Source organism: Pelodiscus sinensis, chromosome 4 (genome assembly GCF_052426305.1).
Source record: "Pelodiscus sinensis isolate ZL-2025 chromosome 4, ASM5242630v1, whole genome shotgun sequence".
Taxonomy (NCBI): domain Eukaryota; kingdom Metazoa; phylum Chordata; order Testudines; family Trionychidae; genus Pelodiscus; species Pelodiscus sinensis.
The window spans coordinates 48,848,416-48,872,506 of record NC_143055.1 but is presented as its reverse complement, the minus strand read 5'-3'; the positions used below and the strand labels follow the sequence as shown (position 1 = coordinate 48,872,506).

The 24,091-nt window shown below is 48.1% G+C and overlaps 1 protein-coding gene and 1 long non-coding RNA gene across 5 annotated transcripts in view; one reads left to right on the top strand and one right to left on the bottom strand.

The window, feature by feature from the left end:
• Positions 1-3,321, bottom strand: part of SLAIN2 (SLAIN family member 2) — a 70,439-nt gene extending 67,118 nt beyond the window's left edge. Inside the window, exon 1 of one of the 4 annotated variants that reach the window (XM_075930461.2) lies at positions 2,740-3,321. In XM_075930461.2, coding sequence (XP_075786576.2) covers positions 2,740-3,107 — 368 coding nt within the window. In that variant the 5' untranslated portion in view covers positions 3,108-3,321. The remainder of the gene's footprint in view (positions 1-2,739) is intronic. The other 3 variants (XM_075930457.2, XM_075930460.2, XM_075930459.2) reach the window with 3 other exon arrangements.
• On the top strand, positions 1,095-10,898 carry LOC149524510 (uncharacterized). The gene is made up of 3 exons (XR_016349406.1): positions 1,095-1,443; positions 7,131-7,212; positions 10,269-10,898. It is a non-coding gene; the product is annotated as an uncharacterized LOC149524510 (long non-coding RNA).
• The last annotated feature ends 13,193 nt before the right edge of the window (positions 10,899-24,091 follow it).

Genomic DNA, 24,091 nt, shown 5'->3' with positions numbered 1-24,091 from the left:
AAAGCTAGAAAATAAAATTAAGAAATGCTTGTGCAATCTTGACACTACCTACTGTGAGCAATGCCCCAAAAAACCAGCTAGACATTCTTGCACTCTGCCTTTTCACTGTCAGGACCTGTATTACCTGCACCTTCCTTACACTCAAACACTGCGCCCACTCTCCTGATAATAGGCATGTGAAAGGATGACCAGCTAAATGGTAACTGGTGAGGGATAGAGCAGCTTCCCCTCTGCCACAGACAGGAAGTTGCTCCAGCATCTGGTTCAGCCCCTGAGCACAATGGGCCTTGGCATCCTGCATCCTTAGTCTGTGGGGCACTCACAGCAGGCCCAGATGCCCCAAAAGCTGGGTTTTAAGCTTTAAGATTTTAAACTGCCTGCCGCCACCCCACCCCACCCCCGCCCCAATGCTGCTGCGTCTGTATCCAAGGCAGTAGCATGGGAGGGGAGGGAGGCATGCAACTGCACAGGAGCAGATACACCTGGGAAGCTGGTTCCCCCACACACTCCGGCTCCTGCCTCCCTCACTCCCTGTGAGGTGCCTTTCAGGGAGGAGATAAGTAGGTTTTGGGAGCACCTTCTCCTGCCTGTCCACCCCACATGTAACCATTTACATGTTTACACTGTCACATTCCTAGCCAGGAGTTGGCTGCCACCCCATGCTATTGTCTCTGATACAGAGGCAGCAGCACTGGGTAGAAGCCTGCATATAACCAGTAACAGTAACCCATAAGCTCAGGCTTATCAGTCAACCCTTTAAACAGTTATACTTTGACATCCCTACCTGACAGAATACCACACTTGTAAAATGCAGAACAACCTCTTTTATACCTCCTCCTCTCTGCCACATAGTATACAACTTAAAACTATGTTTTTAAATCCATCAAATTCACCGATCACTTGTGTCCCATCTCACTGCTGTCAGTACCCATGACAAGACCACAATGCCCTGCTATGACACAGTACACACAATTTTGTACTGAAAAGATACCGACTAGACACCAGTATATGCATATAACACCAGTATATGCATGTACATCTTTCCTTTGATCACACTCATGGGGTAACTCAGACCCACATCTCTTCATATCACAATGGCAGCTCTTTGACACTTCAAAACTATCCTGATTTCCTCATATCAAGACATCTAACAACCTGTTGCACATACTGCCTCCACCACAAAGTAGTTACACCTAAAACACAAAACAACTGGAGAGCATGCAAGTAATTCCTGTTTGCTACTGCCAGCTCTGGAAGGAGAGTTAAGTCTGCATGGACATTTATCTTAATTCTATTTCCCGCGATCGATCCCTCAGCTGGCAATTTATTACGTCTGCTTAGCTGAGATAAATCCATCTCCATGCCCTCTCCCAGCCACCAGGATGTAGCCAGTGTTGATAGGAGAGTAGCCCCCACCAGCTCTACCACAGAGAAGACAACACAGTAAGTACTTTGAGACGGTGGGGATTAGTACAGAAGAGACCACACACTGGGACTACGTCTACATTGGCCCCTTTTCCGAAAGGGGCATGTTAATTTCAGCGATTGTAATAGGGAAATGCGCGGGGGATTTAAATATCCCCCGCGGCATTTAAATAAAAATGTCCGCCGCTTTTTTCCGGCTCTTAGAAAAGCCGGAAAAGAGCGTCTACACTGGCCCCGATCCTCCGGAAAAAGCGCCCTTTGAAGTAGGAATAAGATCCTCCGGAAAAGGGCGCTTTTTCCGGAGGATCCGGGCCAGTGTAGACGCTCTTTTCCGGCTTTTCTAAGAGCCGGAAAAAAGCGGCGGACATTTTTATTTAAATGCCGCGGGGGATATTTAAATCCCCCGCGCATTTCCCTATTACAATCGCTGAAATTAACATGCCCCTTTCGGAAAAGGGGCCAATGTAGACGTAGCCTGGGGTTTTTTTTAGCCATGTAATAAGATATGCAAGGCAATACATCATGAAATAAAGGAAATGTGAATAAATGGTTTTCCTGAAATGTTGCCATAACTACTGATAACACTTGGGTGCCCATTGCAGGTACATCTAAATATCAACTAAACACTGGTGGCTGGACCATGCCAGCTGACATGGGAGTTTGCAGGGTTTCAGCTTTGCAGCAGTTCTACTGGTGTGTAGACATGTGGGCTCAAGCTGGAGTTAAATTCTAGTACTTTGTGAGGTTAGAGTCCCAGAGCTTGGGCCTTGAGCCTGAAAGCCTAACAAGCAGTGAAACATCCCCAAAGCCCAAATGAAACTCAGTCCAGCCAATTTTACTTTGCTGTATAGACATACTCTTAAGGGATCATTGCAGTTCCTTTCCAACTCTGGTTTTGCAAAAAACAGGGTTTTCCCATGGCTAATTAGAGATGTACAGCCCCTGCCAGTCACAGAACAGAGCATCACCTGGAGCTCACCAGGCAGTTTTTTAGAAGTCTGACCCTGATAGCACCAGGTTTCCTACCTGTCACGGACTCTAAGCAAGTCACCTTTCCCCCTCCAGCCTCAGAGAGCGAGCTCGACTTCAGACCACTGGGGCAGAACGACGCCCACTCGCAGCACGGTTTAGTAAACAAATGACCCCTGTTAGCTCCCCGCACCCCGAGCTGCGCTGGGTCAGGGAATGGGGGCGGGGGCTGAGCTCCATACAGCGAGGCCCAGTCCCCTGCTTGTGCCCGGGAGCTGGAGAGCCCGGGCCCCGGACGTAGAGCAACCAGGTGGCACAGCCCTGAGCCCCCCTCTGCCTCCTCACCAGCCTGTCTCGTCCTCCTCGCAGCCGGCCAAGCTCTCGAGCTCCTCGGGCCGCAGAGGCTCCACCTCGTCCAGGAAGCTGCCGCCTTCCCCGGCCGCTGCGGCCGCCGTCCCGCTTCTGCTGTCTCGCGTCTCCTCGGCAGGCGGCCGCCGGGCCCCGGCCTTGGGGCTGAGGCAGCGGCTCTCCAGCCCCAGGTCCCCCCGCGAGGAAGGGGTGGCGGCGCCGCTGCCGCTGGGGAGGCGCTTGGGGCTGGCGGGGCCCCCGGAGCGGCTGCGGAGCTGCTCGTTCTGCTTCTCCAGCTTCTTCACCAGCTCCTGCAGCTTCCGCACCTCCGCGTCCGCGTTCACGTTGGAGTTAATGTCCTCCATGGCGGCGGGTCACGTCTCCGGGCGGCAGCAACCGGCCCCCTCTACATGGCCGGGCCTGGAGAAGGAGGCTGCGCCGGGGCTGGGCCCGGCCGAGCGTGGAGCCGCCGCCTCGTCAGCTGCGCCGGCGGCCCGCGGGGGGAGGGAGACACACACATCCGGCCGGCGGCGCCATCTTGCCCGGCCCCGCCCCGCCCGGGCGTCACGCGGCCGGCGTGCAGCCGGGACAGCGCGCGTGCAGGGGGGCGGGGCTCGGGCCCGGAGCGAGCTCGCGCTGCCGGCGGGGCCGCGCGCACGAGGCAGAGGCGAGCGGCACAATGGCCGGGGCTGAGCTCACAGCGGCGCGCGGCCCGTCGCCCCCGGCCCATGGTGGCGGTGAAATCGCCTGGTCCCAGGAACGTCGGGGCTGCGGCACCTCGTTAGGGCCCCTGCCCGGCCGGTGCCCCGCCACCCCTGCGAGCCTCTGCCGGGCACCATTGGCCCCTTTAAAACGAACAAGGGCTCCGGGCTTGTGCCCCGCCCACAAGCTCCAGGCTCAGGCTGTACTAGCCCTGGGCGCACACATCGGGGATAATTCTGCTTCACCTCCCCCACTGGGGCGGTGTAGAAAACAAATCTCTAGTGAGAGAAAAGGGGATTGGCGCATCTAAATGAGCAATCAAATAGGTGGAGGAGTTAACTTTGGCAGTACTCCCGGTAACTCACTTCTCCACGCCAGGGTGTGAAAGTCCAGCAAACATTTTAAAAAGTAACACGAATCTCCTATGAGGTCCGCTTCCAGCGAGCCAGTGTGTAACCTGTGGTGGGTGGGCCAGGCCTGCAAACGGGCTGCTCCTGTGGGCCCGCCGGGAGAGAGGACAGCAGCTGTGGCTCCTACCATTTAAATCGCTCCTACACGTTGTTTCCCTAAAAAAACACACGGTTTGGTGTCAGTAACATCACTGAGGCATGATGCCTTCCTTACAATGCTTTGGGAAATGCTGCATGGTCCTGGCCCAAGGTTCCACTTCCTAAACCAAGTATAATATTTCATTTTGGACAAAAATCTCCTGCTTTGCTGAGTAAATAAAATCACCACAACCAGAGCCCTAGAGCTTTTAGCAGCAATGCTAGATTGACAAAGTATCAATGTAAACACTGGTTATGTTGCCATAAATGGCTTTCAGGAGGTGTCCCACAATGCCCATCCGGATTACTCTGGTCAGAAATTTGAATTCTGCAGCCCTGTATCCAGGTATGCAGGCATCTACTCCTTTCTTTTTTTTTAAGGAATGGGAACTTTTGAAGTTCCCCTTTATATTTGCATGGTGTGGGCAGCTAATGTTGCATCTTCCCTGATGATCATGGCAGTTTCATACAGCAAACATTCTCCACCTTGGAGCACACCAGAGTGATTTGATCTACTGGGTCTGTAGACAGTCGAAGATGTGCAGTACCAGCTTCACTCCAGCTGTGGGAACTTTGATACATTCATCTGAAGAAGTGGATTGTGCCCACAAAAGCTCATGATACCACCTACATGTTTTGTTAGTCTTTAAGGTGCGCAAAACTATTTGCTGTTTAAGTTTTTTGATACATTTAGTTAGATTTCTTATGGTATGATGGATATGGGCTGTGTGAAGATCAAGTTCTGGGAAAGCAGAGGATTCAAACTATCACTCTAGTGTTGCTCTGAGGACCTGCAGTTTTTATAAGGATCTCAACACCATCTTCAACAGCAAATCTACCTCCACTGCCAAGAAGCTGAGGTGTGGATGGAGTGCGCTATGGCCCCCTCAAGCGCCAGGAACTCCCTCTTCCAAGGAAGAGGGGGGCCCGGGACCGCCCTCACTCACGGGCTCCAGGCCAGGGCCTTAAGGACGTGAACCTCCTATGGTCCAGTCCGGCTGACGGGGGCCCCTGCTGAAACCTGTCAGCCCGCTGGCGTTCAGTGCTGCCCTGCCCTGGGCTGCTTCCTCTCCACTCCCCACGGGTCCTGCCGCCCCTACGCGGAGCCTACCTGGCCCTCCAGCGGCCTTGGCTGCCTTGTTGTGTCCCCGGGTTTGGGTCCCCGTTGCTCCATGGGAGCCCCGCTGGCACTCCCCGCACCCTCACACACACCTCCCCCTCTTCTGGCACCAGGCGGCATTTAAATCCCCTGCCGCTCCCGGTGCCAGGCGTGATGTTGCCTTGACGTCACATATGTGGCCCCACCTACCCTGTTGCATCCGGGCCGCATTCTGGGTGCAGCGCCTGGAGCTGCAAGGCGTTCCGCGGCCAGCGAGCACCCAGCATAATGCCGAGCCCCGTCACAGTGACCCAGGATCTCTTCTTGATGCTGGAGAGTTCAAGACGGTCCTAATGCTCCATCTGTGACATTCATGATGCAGAAGAAGGAACCTCTGGTAAGTGAACATTCTGAGTTCCAGCTGATCAATTACATAAGATAGTTATAATTACACAAGTGAGTTATAAGATCAAGAACACATATTCCTGTGCATCCAGAAATATAATTTATGCTATCATGTGGCGAAAGTGTCCGTCCGCTATGTATATTGGACAAACGTCTCAGACACTTCGCCAAAGGATCAATGCCCACAAAACAGATATCAGACAGGATTACAAAGAAAAAACAGTTTCTTGCCATTTCAAGCAGAAAGGACATTGTCTCAACGACTTGATTACTTGCATCCTGCTTCAAAGACCTTTTAAGACTTCACTTCAAAGAGAATCCTCTGAACTATCATACATGCTTAAATTCAACACTTTACACGCAAATTTGAATAACGACGCTAATTATCTTACCCATTACAAAGATAGCTTCCCCAATTATCACCTCTAATATCATTTTAAAGACTAACAAGATGGTTTATTAGATGATGAGCTTTCGTGGGCCAGACCCACTTCCTCAGATCAAATAGTGGAAGAAAACAGTCACAACCATATATACCAAAGGATACAATTTAAAAAAATGAACACACATGAAAAGGACAAATCACATTACAGAACAGAAGGGGGATGTGGGGGGGGGGGGAAAGGCCAGTGAGTTTGCTTCAGCTACCCCAGACTAACACGGCTACATCTCTACCACTACTCTAATATCATTAGCTCACAGATATTTTCTTCCCCCCTTTCCCGCCACCTCCCCATCCCCCTTCTGTTCTGAAATTTGATTTGTCCTTTTCATATGTGTTCATTTTTTTTAATTGTATCCTTTGGTATATATGGTTGTGACAATTTTCTTCCACTATTTGATCTGAGGAAGTGGGTCTGGCCCATGAAAGCTCATCACCTATTAAACCATCTTGTTAGTCTTTAAAGTGCTACACAGTCCTGTTTTTTGTTTCAGTGCACCAGACTAACACGGCTACATTTCTACCACTATAAGATAGAGTTGTCTTTTGTTATATGCTAGAAGTGAATTAAGGGATAGAAATGTACAAGATCATCTATGTTTGCATCTGCTTCCCATACCCTGGTGCATCTACACAGTGGGCCATAATAGTGTATTAAAGAACACTGAAATTTCATGGGAATCTTCCAGAGAGATCACTAGTAAACTTTCCTGGTTTTCACCAATCCTCTGCTGATGGGTCCTTGGAAGAACTTCTTTGTTCCTTCCCCCATTGTATGAAACTTTGCAGCACCAATCAGCAATTCCTTGTACAGGGACGAAAGTGGTGCACAGGGAAGCAATATAGAGACCCGCTCTGAAGTCACACGCAGGCAGGCAATAAACCTTTCTGTCGTTACAGGATTAAGATATTGGTTGAAGTGACCACATCTCTGGAAAATGGTGACAGAATTTAAAAAATTTAAATTTAAAAATATAGTTGCTAGTTGCTTGCAGTGATTCCCTTTAAAAAACTCACCATGACCCTTGTTCCATCAGGAAAGACCAGCCTCCTTGGCCAAACTCAGCATGTTTAGGGCATTTGCTAATCTCTGTGCTTGCCAAAGGACAGTGAGAAAGAGGAGTCTTTTATTATGATGATTTGATGCCGTGAATGTACTGATAATGATGTTTCTGATTATTATATCTTGCAGATGTGGCCTTCAGGGGAACCCCTTACACACCAAGGCTGGGAGGCAGGAGTCAATTTTAGTGGTCGAGGAGCAGATGATCTAAGTCAGTGTTTCTCAACATTTTTTTTATAAAGTGCCCCTTTAAAAAAATTATAAGTACCCCTGCCAGGGGGACCCAGCCACAACATATTAGTACTCCAGTTTATTATACCCTTTTGGACAGTTTCCAAGTGATAGCTGGAATCATACACAGCTATGAGAGCCTCTATCATGAATGCACCATTCAGAGTTATCTCCCTTTCAACCTAGCATTTTCTTTGTGCTTACTGCTATTTAATCAAAAAAAAAATGTGAGAGATAATCAAGCTTTGTTTCCTACACATGGTGGTTGCTGCTGGAATTAATAAATACTGGCAACTAGAATATTAGCATGTTTGCAGACTACAAATTACAGTCAGGAAGTACAGGCAGTCCCCGAGTTACACGGATCCGACTTATGTCGGATCCGCAGTTACGAACGGGGCTTTTCGCGCACCGGAGGATGGGAGCGGCGGGACGCCCAGATGCGCCGCGGTCCGCCGCCCCCGTCCTCCGGGGCGAGAAGAGCTGCTCCCCGTCTCCCTGGTCTGCAGGGAGACGGGGAGCAAAGCCTTAGAGCACACCCACAGCGGGACAGCCCGGGCGCACTTGAGCTGTCCCCCTGCGGGCGTGCTCCGCGGCTTTGCTCCCCGTCTCCCAACCAGCAGACCAGGGAGACGGGGAGCAAAGCCTTGGAGCACGCCCACAGAGGGACAGCCCAAGCGCGCCTAGGCTGTCCCGCTGCGGGCGTGCTCCAAGGCTTTGCTCCCCGTCTGCCTGGTCTGACCAGCAGACCAGGGAGATGGGGAGCAAAGCCTCAGAGCATGCCAGCAGTGGGACAGCCGCGGCGCGCCTGGGCTGTCCCGCTGCGGGTGTGCTCTAAGGCTTTGCTCCCCGTCTCCCAGGTCAGCAGACCAGGGAGACGGAGCAAAGCCGTGAAGGACTTGGGCGGTCCCGCCACCCCTGTCTCCCTGGTCTGCTGGGAGGGGGTGCAGCTAGTGCCCCCCCCCCAGCAGAGCAGGCTTTTCTTGCCTACCTCTGGGGTAGAGCAGCTGGGGGCTGCCGGGTTGGTCCCACAGCGCCGCTCCGGACCAACCCGGCAGCACCCCAGCTGCTCTGCCCCAGGCGTCCTGATTCAGCCGCTGCTGGTCAGTTTCAGCAGCGGCTGACTCAGGACACCTGGGGCAGAGCAGCTGGGGTGCTGCTGGGTTGCTCCAGTAGCGCCGAGGAGCCGCGCTACTGGAGCAACCCAGCAGCACCCCAGCTGCTCTTCCCCAGGCGTCCCCAAGTCAGCCGCTGCTGAAACTGACCAGCGGCTGACTACAGGAAGCCCGAGGCAGAGTTGCTCTGCCCCAGGCTTCCTGGAATCAGCCGCTGATCAGTTTCAGCAGCAGCTGACTTGGGTACGCCTGGGTTTCTTAAGTTGAATCTGTATATAAGTCAGAACTGGCGTCCAGATTCAGCCGCGGTTGAAACTGATCAGTTTCAGCAGCGGCTGAATCTGGACGCCAGTTCCGACTTACATACAGATTCAACTTAAGAACAAACCTACAGTCCCTATCTTGTACGTAACCCGGGGACTGCCTGTATTCATTGAAATTTTCATGCAAGGTGGCAAGGTAAAGCATGGCAAAATGATTTATAAAAAGATACTGGTGCTCACTGTCAAAACAGTACTCCAAATCCTGCTTGATTTTATACTCTCTTCTTGTGTTCCTGAATAACTCTGATATCTGGCTGCTGAAAATCAGTCACCAGGCAACCCAACTCCACACACCATCCTGGGGAGACTTTGCACTTTTAGCTTCACAAATATTACACAGTATGCAACAGGCTGCTATGACCAGTGTTGCCTGTATATTTTCCATCCATGTGCAGAATATATTTTGTCATGCACCCCAAGGCAAGTGCAGATGTCCACTACCAATAGAAACACATGCTGCCAGGTATGGGCACTCGGCTAATCACCTGGGTGGCATCTGAATCTCTCCTGGGACATCGCCCAAGCACTCAGCTTACAGAGAACACTGGCTATGACCATAGGAATATTGTTCTCATTTTGGTGTAACCTGCCATAAAGGCAGTGCCAGCAAGCTTTTAATGTGCCAAACTCACATTCAGTGACCATTGTGCACCTGTTTAACCTATCAAGGCATTCCTTCCTGCAGTCCAAATTTGCCATGTAAGCCATAGGAGAAAGGAGTACACTAGGTCTCCTAGGATCAGTATGGGCATTTCAGCATCCCCAATTTGAATCTTCTAGTCTGGAAAGAAAGTCCCTAGTTGTACAGGCCAGTGGTCCTGAAGATGCATGCATTATGTACCTTCCCCTGATCACCCTTTGTTGATATCAGTGAAATGACCCTGGTGGTAAGGACATATTTCCTCATATCATTTCCATAACCCCTTCTATGCTACTGGTGATTTACAAGCATCTGCAATACCATAAAGAAGTAACCCTTTTTATTGATGTATTCCATAACGAGATGATCCAGGGTCAAAATTGGGATATGCATGCCATCTACCATTCCACTGCAGTTAGGAAATCCTAGAGTTGCAAAACCATCCACTGTTTAATGCACATTTTCAAGAGTCACAGTCTTTCATAACAAGACATAATTTAGTGGTCCTGCACAATTGTATGAATGCAACCTCAACAGTGGACTTCCTGACTTCAAACTGATTTGCAACTGACAGGTAGCAGTTGTAGGCTGGGGAGGATTTATGGATGAAATTTATGTGAGAAAGGCTCACTAATCTGACTAGAAGATTCCAGGTTTGTCCTTCATACCCCAGGTTACAAATTGGCAGAACTATATAGTTCTATTTCTGGTGGAAGTTCTGAGGGTCCAGAACAGCAACCATGCTCACAGTGAGGATAATACCAAATTAAAACAAGCTTTATTATGACAGGTATTAAAATGTCAAACAGAACAGGGCATACAACACTGATTATATAGATTAACTGAAACTCCTCTGAGGATAACATTAACCAAATTTGTTATATAAATTGTACGTATCTAAGTATACAGATATAGTTACCTAAGATGATACCATACTCACATAATTCTCTTCCTAAAGGCTGAGCGTGGAAAGACCAGCCTCCCTCCACCTGTGGGACCCTGATGCAAGGCGGAGTATGGAAAACTTAGACGCAAGACTTAGAATAAATGAAGCAAGGCAGAGATATATATTGAGAAAGAGAATAGAGCTTGTCCTCCGGCCTCAAGAGAGAACAAAGGAGCTCCCCAGAGAGAGCTGAGCTTCCTTATTTCATAGTTGTTATCCCTCTCTTTGCATCATAATACCCAACCCCTAACTGACCAGACTTGGACTTTTGCACCCTGAGGTACACATACTCGATTGGAGAGCAACATTGGGGCATCTTTGAATATGTAAGAGTGAAATCACTTGATGCCTCCTTGGAATGATTCCCAAACATAGAAAAAGCAGTAATAGAGAGATAGCTGTGTTAGTCTGATCTTGCTAAAACAAAAGGAAAAACTGTGTAGTACTTTAAAGACTAACAAGATGGTTTAATAGGTAATGAGCTTTTGTGAGCCAGCCCCACTTTCTCAGATCATATTCTGAAAGAGAATTGGCATGACCATATATACCAAAGGAATACAATGAAAAAAGTGAACACATTATTAAACTGATAAATCAGATTTAGAACAGAAGGTGGGGCGAAGGAGAAGGAGGGAGGGAATAGCTGTTTATAAGTCAATAAATGGCTAATCAGGGGTGATAAGTGGGGAAGCTGTCTTTGTAATGTGTAAGGTAATTAGCGTCTTTGTTAAGGCCCATTCATAAAGTGTCAAATTTAAGCATGAATGAAAGTTCTGAAGTTTCTCTCTGTAATCTGGTGTTAAAGTCTCTTTGAAGTAAGATGCACGTAGTAAGGTCATTAAGACTATGTCAAGGTAGGTTGAAATGCAAACTGACAGGTTTTCCTGGTGAAGATGTCTGATGTCTGATTTGTGGGCATTAATTATTTGGCAAAGTGTCTGAGAAGTCTGTTCAATATACACAGCAGAAGGACACTGTGTTGGCACGTGATGGCATAAATTATATTTCTGGACAAACAGGAATATATATCATATAATGACATGGTTAGGTCCAGTGATGGTGTCACCAGAGTAAATATGTGGACAAAGTTGGCAACAGGGTTTGTTGCAAGGGAAAGTTCCAGGGTTGGTATTAATGTGGTATGTCCTGTGGTTGTTGGTAAGAATCTTCCTGAGGTTAGGTGGTTGTCTATAGGAGAGTATGGGTCTGTCCCTCAGAGCCACTCGGAGTGTAGTATCCTGTTCCAGTATAGGTTGTAGGTTATTGATAATGAGTTGGAGGGGTTTAAGTTGGGGGCTATAGGTGATGACATAGTGGTGTTCTATTGTTGGTTTTCTTGGGCCTATCTTGAAGTAGATGGTTTCTGGGTATCTTGCAGTTAGGTACCAGGAAACCTGCTCTTTTCTGTTAGCTAAGCTTTGCATTTTTTGGACGTATACAGTGCCACGAGATACTGGGTCATAACCCATCTGTGTACTGAAGACCCAACTGAAGATTTCATTACAGGGGTCTTTCACAATTTTTACAATATATTAAGAGCATTTAATTATTTTAGAAAGTAATTAACCCTTACTTATCATACTACACTATTGCTAAAGCTAACTCCTACAGGATAAGTCAAGTCCTGCAGGCCTCGCGTAACTGGCTTTACTATTAAAATATAGAGAAAGAGATAGGATAGGGAAGATGTATCTTGGCAGGCTACTGTAGCCAGACACAAACCCCATCTTGTTTTTCCACGAACCCCATCTTGTTTCCCCCCCGCCCCAGAGAGCAAGAGAAAGGCAGTCAGCCTTTGATGCCCTGGGAACGCAGGTGTGCTGCCTGTCCCTGACTCTACCATAAACAGAAACCAGACAGTAAATGGGCTAGCTGACGACTGGGAGGCCTCCCGTCGCCGTGATGGCTAGTATCAGTAATTGACACACCTGCACTGTCTCAGGAGAGGAATCTTCGCCCATCACATACCAGAGGTGCCCATTGTCTGCATCTTCCCAGGTGTGAATTATGCTTTGCACCCTTCGTGGGAAACTTGGCATTCAAAGCCATTTTTCCTAATAGGCCACTTGAGACCAGGAAGAAGCCCATGTGACCCAAGGGGTATAAAGAGGGTTTAGTTGCCCACCCCATTTGAGCTCCAATCACCTACACCTGCTGGCAGGTATTGATTGTCTCCCGAGGTCCGTGGGACGCCCAACCTCGCCCTACTTCTTCCCGAGGGATTGAGAGAAAGATGCTGGCCATGCCAAGTCTGGAACGCAGGGGTGAGAATTGTACCTGCAATGTGTTTTCTTTATGTGTACACTTTAATTGTCTCTCTGTTATAAGTTTAGTTACTTTATTATAGTTTCTTAAGGCAAACTGCTTCATTTCTATTGTAAACTGCCTTTGGTAAGGTGATTTAGCTATAAACTTTGGGAATAAGTGGGATGCCCTCATTCACTTATAAAATATATATATATTGAACCAAGTTTCTTTTATTTTATTTTCTCTTTCTTTCTCCTATAATAAGCCAGTGAGTGTCAAGCTTCTGACTTGAACCTGTGCTGCTGTACCCGAACCAAACACAAACAAAAGAACTTCAGCCGGTCAGAGGGACAGGTATAGGGAGAGCTTGGGCATTTTGGATTGTGTCACTCCCCAGTGGCAGATCCATTGGGGCACTTCTCAGTCTTTCCCTAAGGCTGCCTGCTGCGAAGGAATCTTGGATTCTAGCAGCTAAAATCTGAGGTGTTATAAGCTCTCCCTATAAACTTATTGGGGCGCCCGTCAACCTCCTCCAGGTTGCCCACTGCAAGGGACCCCGGTCTCAGCAGTTGAAGTCTCGGGTGTATAGCACACACACACACCGGGGCATCCAAGAGCCTGTTGGCTGCCCTCTGCGACGGGACCCCGGTCCCAGCAGTAAAGTCACAGATGTTAAACTATTTTTCGGGGCGCCCTCCAGCCTCCTAGGCTGCCCACTGCAACAAGACTTTGCGTCTCAGCAGTTGAAGACTTGGGTGTAACACACACACACACTGCCCTGACCATTTCGGCTGACAGCTATATAGTCTGGAGTTGCCAGTTTCTACACAGTGATTGTCATGTGCTTCTCCACCAAGATGGAAGCTCTCATTTTGGTGTCCTTGTGCTGCAGTTCTGGGGCAAGCTCTTCATACAGTTCAAGAAAGATGGTTTTGTGCATCCGAAAGTTCTGCACCCACTACTCATCATCCCATAGCTGCATAATGATGTGATGCCACCATTCAGTGAGCCAATAGTGATGGTCCACGACATGAATTTGTTCCATGAATGCCAACATCTTTAATCTGGTGTTGCTTCTTTCCATGGCACACAGTAGAGCAGGCCACACTGATTCATGTTCAGATTTGGAATTCAAGAAATACGGCTTGATCAGTCATGTTGTGTTCGTAACACTGACCACAACGTTAGAGAGCACTGCAGGATCTATTCTTTCAGGCAGAAAATAGGAGTCACTGAAAAATGGTGCGAAACTTAGAAACCCATGGAATGATAGCACAGAAAAAATTGAATGATGGCACATCCATCCTGCACCCATGATGCACTCTGCCTTCCCACAACTCCTAATTGCAGAAGGTGGCAAGTTGCACAGTGGGATAGCTATCACAGTGCATTGCTACCTGATTGGCAGTAATATAGTACCCTCATTCAGAGCCAATAAAAGTTGACAAGAGTCTTTTCATAGGCTACAACTGGCTTTGGATTAGGCCTTAAGACCAGTGATTTAGGTGGTACTGTGCATGGGGATAGAGGTCTAAACTCATACCACGTGTTGCAAAATCAGAGGTTAAAACTATAAAGAAAGGAGTTTCTCTAACAATTCCATCATATCCCTCTTCCTCTATCTTTTGAATGAACTCGGTTCCTGATCCCTACTACAATACAAATATTAATAACATATTTCTAATTTGTATTACATATTTTCAAGAATAGTAGTAGCAAACAGAAAATCATAGGAATGAGAAGTTAGGAGAGAGGAGAAAGTCAGGAAGAAGAAACCAGTGAGGAAAAGATACAGAAGAGAATATCAGGAGAGGAATCAAAGCTAAGGAAAGACAGAGTGTTTCAAGTTGTTCAATAATCTCTCTCCAGCATATGGAGAAGTGGTACTGATAGGCCTTGAAGGGAACTCAAGCCAGCTCCACCTTTTCAAAAAAATTAATATGCCAGAGTATTACATAGAGAGGAGATGCCCAAGAGGAGAATGTCTTCCCCAATGCCCGACCACACAACTGCTCTGTAACTGTTCTTCAGTTAATTTTATCCAATGGCTGATGTTGCCTTTAGCATGTACTTATGCAGCGGCAACCCTACTGAGCAGCAACCCTTTTTACGCAGCAGCAACCCTACTGAGAAGTACTGGCAGGAGGATCCACTACCATGTGGATCCTCCAATTGCTATTACGTGTCCCTTGCTGTATTTCCCCCACATCCAGCACTCACTTCCACAAATGGACCCACCACCGCCATGGAGAACAGATCTGGCTTTTTCTCTCTTTCACACCCTTGAACAAAGTCTCTTAACAGTTACTTGAAATAATATAATTTGATACAGCAAAAAAGTTAGTTTTCAGTCAAATGTGGATTAAATTCTATGCACTGTTGTGTTGAAATATAATGATCACATGCTGCTTTTTTATTTTTGGTAAGGTTGTGGTTATATTTATGGCTTAGTAAGGATCATATACTTGGTCAACCAGTTAAACATTAGCAAACTGATAATAGATCTCATACACGCCTTTGTCACAGGGGTGAGCAATAAGTGGCCTGCGGGCCAGACGCTATTCATCAGGGTTCGCCCTGGTAGGCTGCTAGACTATTTACCTGAGTGTCCACAGGTACGGCTGCTTGTAGCTCCCAATGGCCATGGTTTGCCATTCTTGGATAAGGGAGCTGCAGGAAGAGTCACAGGCCAGGCCACTGCTTCCTGCAGCTTCCATTGGTTAGGTTCAGCAGAAGTTGCAAGCAGGCATACCTGTGGAGACTCAGGTAAATCATTTGGTGTTTCCTAAGGGATTAACCCTGGCAAACCGTATCCAACCCAGGAACCGTTTATTGCCCACCCTTGCTTTAGCACTACATCTGCCTACATATTTTAAGGAATTTGAACTGCAATTCTAATATAAAAAGTAACTCTAAAAATATGGCAAGGCAAGTGTCATGCTTATTTTATCTTTATGACTCTCAGATAAAAAGTTCTGTTTTCAAGTAAAAATACATAATTTTGGTAACTATCAGCTCAGAATCTGAGAACCAAATTGAAATCTTTAATTCTTGAACATCATCATCAATAATAAAGATTGTGCTGGTAAAATTATACCTTTGGTGATACCAAGTGCTTGGTCCCTCTCATTAGATCGGCTGGTTTTATGCAAAAACCCGCAGAGCATCCACACCTGAAACATGTTTTTGTGCAAGTACACTTAACAGTAAAGCGAAAGAACAGAGGGGTTTTTGTGGTGTAGGTATTCCTCTTTCTATGAGGAACAACTCCATTTTGCGCAAGAGTTTGGTGTGTGTGGATGGGCAACGGGGGTTTTGCACAAAAAGAGCCAATTGGAAAAAGCACAGGTGCTTTGGTGGCTAGACTGTGAATAGCGATCAGAGCTTTCTTTTGAGAAAGTGTCTACGCAGTGTGGACGCGCTCTTGTGCAAGAAGTTTTTGTGGAAGATATCTTCCGCAAAAAGCTTCTTGTGCAAGAAGCCTGCAGTGTAGACATAGCCATACTTCAATATAGTAGTTCTCAACGAGGGATTTGTGTACCCCGACAGGTGGACAGGGGTTTTCCAGAGGGCCTATCAACTCATCTAGACATTTGCCTAGTTTTCCAACAAGCTCCATAAAAAGCATTAGCAAACTCAGTACAAACTAAAATTTCATACAGACAAAATGAGAAAGTAATCACTTTTTCAAAAAAGTGTGCTGTGACACTCTTGTATATTTAGGTCTGATTTTGTAGGCAAATAGTTTTTGTAGGAGGTGGAAATTTTAGTGGTACACATGGCAAATCCAGCTCCTGAAAGAGGTAGACTAGTCTGGAAATGTTGAAAACGACTGTTTTAATAGACTCAGTTTTTAAGGCCAGATGGGACCATTAAATAATCTAGTTCAGGGGATTCACAAACTGAGTCAGGACCCTAAAGTAGGTTGCAACATCATTTTAATGGGGTCACCAGTGCTGATGTTAGACTTGCTGAGGTCTGGGCCCAAAGTCTGAACCCCTTTGCCCAGGGCCAAAGCCTGAGAACCTCAAGCTTTGGCTTCAGCCCTGGGAGGTAGGGATCAGCTTATCGGCCCCCTTCTTGAGCATGAAGCCTTGGACTTCCCTTCCCTGGGTGGTGGGGCTCAAGCTTTGGGCAAAGGGGTGGGAAGCCAGAGTGGCAAGACTTAGGTGAGCTCAGGCTTTGGTCCCCCCTTCTGTAGTCATATTGTAATTTTTATTGTCAGAAGGGGGTACTGGTGCTGATCTAGTCTGATTTTCTGTATAACACAGAACTGCTGATCTAGTCTGATTTTCTGTATAACACAGGCCATAGACTCCCAGCCACTTATCCCTTCAGCCACTCTGGTCAACACTGATTTAGAATCCAAAAAAGGATGTTGGGATTTTGTGTGTGAATTCTATATCTCAACTTACACCTTTTAAGAATCAGCCTGATGATATTATCTCTGCTGAGCACTTTGAAATATTGACATTTCATAAGTCTCTCACCACCCCAGATAAGTAAGAGTTTGTTTTATTTGAGGGATCCAGAAGGAAAGCAGAAAAATTCTAGTTCATGAATACATATACTTTAACATTTGAAACATCAATAAAATGGGTATGAATAATAAGGATACTGTATATGAGGGTGATTAGGTATATAAGCACAGACAATTTTCATTTGATACAGTCACCATTTTTAATGTGAACAATATTCAACTAATTGTAAATAACATTGTAACTAAATACCTCACTATGAAATTATATATGATTCTTAGTGTTCTCTCTTATTCAAACTACAGCTGCATGTTCTGAGTAATGCGCTGGGTGACTCCCTGAGGCCAGGGCAGAACTGGCTCAGGGAGGGGCAGATGGATGCTGGCATAAGGCCAACTGGTGAGAGCAGGCGAGAAGCCTGGATCAGATATGAAGGCAGGAAGATTGAGGCAGTCTGTTACACCCAGTGCTTTTTTTGTAAAAAAGTGCCGGTACTCATTTCTTGAGGAAAGTAAATTTGAACAATGCCTCTCCCAGCCTTCTTCCTGTATCATGTCAACATATATATGCGCATAAGCGAAAAGCAAATTTTTCATCTTGCTGTTCCTGCAGAAGGATTCGGAACTGTGTCAGGGACAAGCGGTGCGGCGCGAGTGCTCCTAGGACTGGCAGGGGGCTGTGTTGGGGGAAAGCAGCACGGTGTGAGGGCTCCCACAAAAAGGTGCCGGTATACTGTAAAAAAGGTGCTGGTACACTGTCACAAAAAAAGCACTGGTTACACCACAAAGCAGAGGGAGTGGAATGGATATGTTGCAGAGACTGGCTTGCTGCTCTTCCTGTAGGATTAAGTAGCTGTGTCTGGGGTTATCTGACCCAGTCCTTGTTCATCGATTGATGCTGCAGCACATCTGAAAGATGAGCTCTCATAGGTTCTGGCTGAGACAGGGACTAGGGCTGTAAGAGGTTAACTGGTAAGCATCACCCTAAACAGATAATGATTACCGGTTCTGATTAACTGGTAGGGGCTGGAACAGCTCCCCCCCACCCCAAGCAGTGGGCTGCTACAGTCCTACGAGGCCCACTGCACGCAGGGATTACTCCAGACAGCTGGCCAGAGCAGCCCCTGTTCGTGGTGGGTCCGGCTTGCCCCCACACCTCCGCTGCAGATTACACACTGGCTCCTGGTGAATCAGATGCAGAGCCCAAAGGGAAGCCTCCCCAGAAGCAGAGCTGGCAGCCCCTGCACCTCCTGCTCACCTTACACCCATGGGATAAGGATGTTAAGGACTAGTCGACTATCTGATAAGCAAATGCTTATTGGATAGTTGAGTCGACTAGTCGATTTCACACACACCACTTGCTGCCTGTATCAAATAGAGGCAGCAAAGGGGAGGGGAAGAAGAGGGGTACTTCAAAGCGGCAGCGCCACATGGAGCCTGGGGTCAGCTCCGTACATCACTGCTTTGAAATACCGCCATGGTGTTTGTGTGGAGCCTGGGGTCAGCTGGGGACTCCCCAGCTGATCCCGTGTCCCAGGGCAGCACACAGAGATTGGGGTCAGCTGGGGAAATGCCTTGTGGAGCCCAGGATCAGCTAGGGTGTCCCCAGCTGACCCCAGGCTCCATGTGGCATTTCAAAGTAGCAGAACAGCATGTAGCCTCCGCTGGGGACTCTTGTACATTTCAAAGCTGGCACCCGTGTGCAGCCCGTGTGTAGCCTGGAATCAGCAGAACTTCCCACTGGCCTCTTGTATGTTTCAAAGGAGGAATGCGGAATTGCCTATCGACAAGTTGAGTAGTCGATAGAAATTCTATAGACTACTCGACTAGTAAATTTCTCAATATTTATCATCCTTATCCTGGGGAAGTGGGTTTGGTGCAGCACCAAAGCCTGCTCCCCAGAAGCAGGGTGGCAACTCTTGCCAGATGTGTGAGATGAACTTCAGTGTTGTGATGCTGAAGTTTGAAGAATAAATGGGCTCTCATTTCCATTAGGGATATGAATGACTAGTCAACTATCTGATAAACAAATGTTTCTCGGATAGTCAACAGGCTAAGTAACTAGTTGCTTCCCCCCCCCCCCCTTGCTGCCTTTATCAGAAAGAGGCAACAAGCGGGGAGGGCAGCAGGGGGGGTGCTTCAAAGCAGCAGGTCCCCAGCTGACCCTGGGCTCCATGCGGTGCTGCCATTTTGAAACGCTACAGGGAGCATGGGGCCAGCAAGGGACTGTGGCTGTTGCTACACTTCAAAGGCAGAAGCACCCTCATCAACTAATTGAATAGTGCATCTAGTATTTGATTAGCCAAATAATCAAAATTTTACATCCCTATTTTCCATGATAGGGATTTTTCAATAGGTGTTAGACAGAACCATGAATAATAGTATGGCTGTATGATCTTGGGAATTAGGGAGCTCTGCAATTATGTCTTTCGATTGGGACTGCCAGGGTTAGGAAGGAATAGGAAGTGGGACCAGGTTCCTAGAGGTTTCATGAAGAAGACCTTCATCCAGCAGCATACCTTGAAAAAGCTGATATAGCACCTAACAAGCAAATAGCGTTGTCCATGAGAAATACAACAAAATCGGTTTTATTGTCTTCCACATTCTAAAGTGGCTGGCTAGAGATAAGTCATGGCAGAGTTGGAAAATCATGATACAAAATGGACTTTGAGACAAACAGTCTGAACAAGAAAATCCTGTTTTTAATACAGGATATTAGAGTGATGTTGGCACCAAGCAGTATCCACTTTGCTGTGAATATGTCGAAGATCTCACAAGAGCTGGAGATCATTGTTCACTCACACATTATCAAAATGGCTGAACTTCAAGATAATGGAGGATTCTGATGGTTTTTCTCTGATGTCAAGATACTCCCTTTTGCGGAAGAGTTTTTGGGCTTGTCATTGCAGCACCCAGGCCGGTAGTGTAGAGTAAACTGAAAAAGGGGAGATAAATAGGGACCACTGGATTGCATGTTAAAGGCTTTCATGGAATTCAGGTAGTCCAAGTGCTTATGATCAATGAACACTTAAACAGAGAAGCACATGCCTCCCCAACAGTGTTGCCACTCTTCAAAAGCAGCCTTCATGTCCAGCAACTCTTTGTCATAGATCTCATACTTTTGTATCTAATTTCTCTTTCTCTAAATATATATATAATTTTCCTGCGGGACAACAGAGTGACAGGGCTGGGTGGAGGGGAAGAAGTGAGGAACCCACTGTTTCCCTTCCACCTCCCCGGCTGGGGGAACAGCAGCACACTGATGCACTTCTTGGAGGCTTTCTCTGCTGCTCCCATTGGAGCGGTGGGGAAAGGCTCCAGTGCCTGAGAGCGGATCGCGACGTAAAAATAAGCAAGTGCCCTTCCCAACCCCTCACACCCAGACACTACACACCCAGCACATCACGCCCCCACACCCCCACTGAGATCCTGCTCCCCCAGCTTTCTCCTGTACCCTCCCCCTTGGCCAGACACCCTACTCTCCGCCTGCTCTTGCACCCATAAAGTTGAAGCTCCAGCACTGGCTTCCCGCGGGGGTGGAGGGGAGAAGCCCCAGTCTTCCCCGCCGGATCCAGCTTGCCAACTCTGTGAGCTGCCGTTTTCCTTAATCCTCCCCTGGCTGGGGGAACAACAGTGCATGGATGCACTTCCTGGAAGCTTTCCCTATTGCTCCCATTGGAGCAGTGGGGAAAGCCTCCAGTGGTAAGGACGTTAAAATGCTATTATTTGGCTAATCATATTAGTCGATAAGCACTGCTATGCAGCGCCGCAGCGAGGGTAGCTCCAGGAGCCGACTCCAGCCGGGGAACGAGCAGTCCTGGCTCGTGCCAGTTCTGGAGACATGCGTGCTGTGGCTCTGCATTTTAAATGTAACAACAGCCACTGGGCTCTTACTACGTTTAAAATAGAGAGGTGCAATGATCAGCGTTAGCTGGGACTGCTTGGTCCCAGCTCACGCTGAGTCCAGCGGCCCCCATTTGCAATGGACAGCCCTGTCTGGTGCCGAACCAGCCCCTGTTTTCAGCAGCCAGGGCTTGCCATGGACAGGGGGTTGCTGCCTGAGCAGGCCCTGCCCATAGCCAGCTCTGGCTGCTGAGAACAGGAGCTGCTTGGTGGCATCAGCCCCTGTCTGTGGGGGGGGCCCAGCACCCCACTGGGAGCCCTGGGGACAGGGGCAGCTTCACAATAGTGCACCCTTCCCCCCTGTGGCCTCTGATAGAAGCAGCAGTGGAGGGCAGGCAGTATCCCAGATACAGCCAGCTTTTAAGCTGACTCCGCCCCAGCATCAACTCCTGTCCCCCGCTGCACTGCCACTGAGAGGCAGCAAGGGGTGGGGGCACTGCAGAGAACATGGGGCAAGTGGGTAGTGCTTGAATCCCTGCTCACCCCATGCTCCTTGTGGCACTTCTGCTTTTGAAATGTACAAGAACCCCAGAGGGCTCATGCCGTTTCCCCATTGTGCCTCTGCCTCCCCTTTCCTCTGTGGGGGGGAGCCTTAAGATGGTTCCCCTCAGCACTGGTTCCTGCTCCCTCCCTTGCTGCTTGTCTCTAATACAGGCAGCAAGGGGGAGGGAAGGGACTAGTTGAGATGCTACTCCACTATCCGATAGCAGATGCTTATTGGATAGTTGATTAGTCGCTAACATCCCTATCCGATGTTTGGGAGCAGCACACAGTGCAAAACCAAGTAAGTGCCCCCCATTCTCTCATGCCCAGACTCTGCACCCCCAGTGTTTCACATATCCCCCACCCCACACTGAAACCCCGGACCTCCAATCTGCTCCTTCAGCCTCCCCCCTGGACAGACACCCTACCCTTAGCCTGTGTCTGCACCATCCATCCTGGCCAGACTCTGCACCCTCACCCTCTCCTGCACCCCATCTCCCAGCCAACTCCTGCACCCCCATCTCTATTCTTCTCACTGGCAAAGATGAAAGGGGGTGGCTGCATGGCTCCCACCATCTTGGAGCACCAGGGAGGGAGGGAGCCACATGGCACCCTCCTCCTGGGCTCCCGAAGCACACAGAGGGTGGGCACTGGGGGACAGCAACACTCCACCCCTAGAAGGCCTACAACTATGGGTGGCGTGTGGGCAGGGCCATACCGCTTCCCCGTCTCACTCTGCTGACACTGATGACATGATGATGTCATTCTGTCATCCAGCAAGAAAAGCTTTTTTATATATAAAGAGAGAGATTAATCATTATGTCAATTATCAATAATATTAAGTTGTATATTTTCAGTCATGCAAATGGGCATTCTTATACAGCTCTCTGTTGACCACTTGCTCTGAATTTTAATGTAGTTTGGCTCTTTGGTTTGAAAAGGTTGCTGACCCGTGCCCCAGAGAGAGGGGGGTTGGTGAGCGTAGCGAAGAGGAGGTGCAGTCCCCTAGTTCCTGTATAAAAGAAATATTAGACTCTCTCAACTCTAATACAAATATATTCTGACATCTTGTGGCAAGTCACTTAATGGACAATGATAAGAATATACATGAAAATTTAAGTCTAATTTAATTACTGACTTCACAGAGACAGACAGACATTGTCAGGACCCTCAGCTAGGGGAGGGGAGTAGTGTTCCCTGTAAGCTGTGCGGCCACTCAGGAGAGGTTCAGATACCTCCTAGCTGATTAGCAGGGCACACACAGCTAGGTTTTTTGTTTTCACTAGTGGTGCACATTGGCACATGACATACCTCAATGCAAATAAAAATGTATTCCACATGTGCAGATATTTCTGGTCCTATGGATGAAAAAAAAATGAACTGGGACTTTTCAGCATGGAAAAGAAATGGCTAGAAGGTGGAGGGATATGTTAGAGGTCTAAACAATCATCAATGGTGAGGAAAAATTGAATAAGAAATTATTATTTACTCCTTCACTAATACAACACAAGAAACTCACCCAATGAAATTTATAGGCACATTTCAAACATAATACATTTCTTCATGGTCAACCCATGGAACTTGCTGCCAGTGGATGGTGGGGAAAGGGCTCTGATGGCAGAGAGCCTCACAGGCGGCACTGTGCTGATGGACCAGTAAGGGAAGCAGCCCGCTCTGTGTGCTGAATCTTCATCCCACCACCAGCCTTGCACACCCACCCCGATTGTCAGCCTGTGCTGACTGCTGGTGGGCTGGTGACTGGCGAGCAGGGAGCCGACGAGCAGCAGGACCCACCAGTATTGGTGGGGTGAAGACAGAAACTAGGGGACAATCTGCCCATTTAAGAAGAGTCAGGACACTTGCAGGAGGTCTGACATATGGGACTGTTCCTTTAAAATGGGACATCTGGTCACCCTATGACCAGGTGACTATTGGTGTCCAGCAAAATGGTGAGAACGGGCTGTAAGCCTGGGACAGTCTGCAATACCATAAGGCAGAAGCAGCTGAACTGGTTTGCTACTCTTGCTGTGAGATTAAGTAATTGTTCCTTGGCGTCATCTGATCCAGTCCTTGCTTATGCATTGATTGCTGCACTATGCCAAAGGATAAATCATCACAGATTCTGGCCAAGGGATGAGTCATTGCAGGCTCCAGCTGAGGGCTTACCTTATAATACAAGGACCTTCTTGTCATTGCCATTTTCATTTGCTAATGCTGAAGCTGATTTTGTCAGGTTATACCTCTTTGGCATGCACAGAATATGATCGATGGCAATTTGGCATGGTTACAGCCACATCCCATAGATTTACAAGACCACTTGATTAACTTTATCTGGAGGAGCAAGCGTGACTGTACCGGTCCACTTTCACTTCTATTACAGTTCTCTCTCTTGGACTGGGTTCCATAATCAGTAAATATATTAGTAGGCAACTGGGTTCCATAATCAGTAGGGCTGTCAAGCGATTAAAAAAATGTAATCATGATTAATCGCGCGATTAATCATGTGCACTGCCCCTTTGAAATGCTGCAGCAGCGTTTCAAAAGGGCAGCACTGCGGGAGCCCGGGATCAGCTGGAGTCCCCAGCTGACCCCAGCCTCCGCATGGCGCTGCCCCTTTGAAGCGCCACCCCGGCACCTCAAATGGACAGCACATTAGGAGCCAGGGATCAGCTGGACTGCCCAGCTGATCCCTGGCTCCGCATTGTGCTGCCCCTTTGAAGTGCCA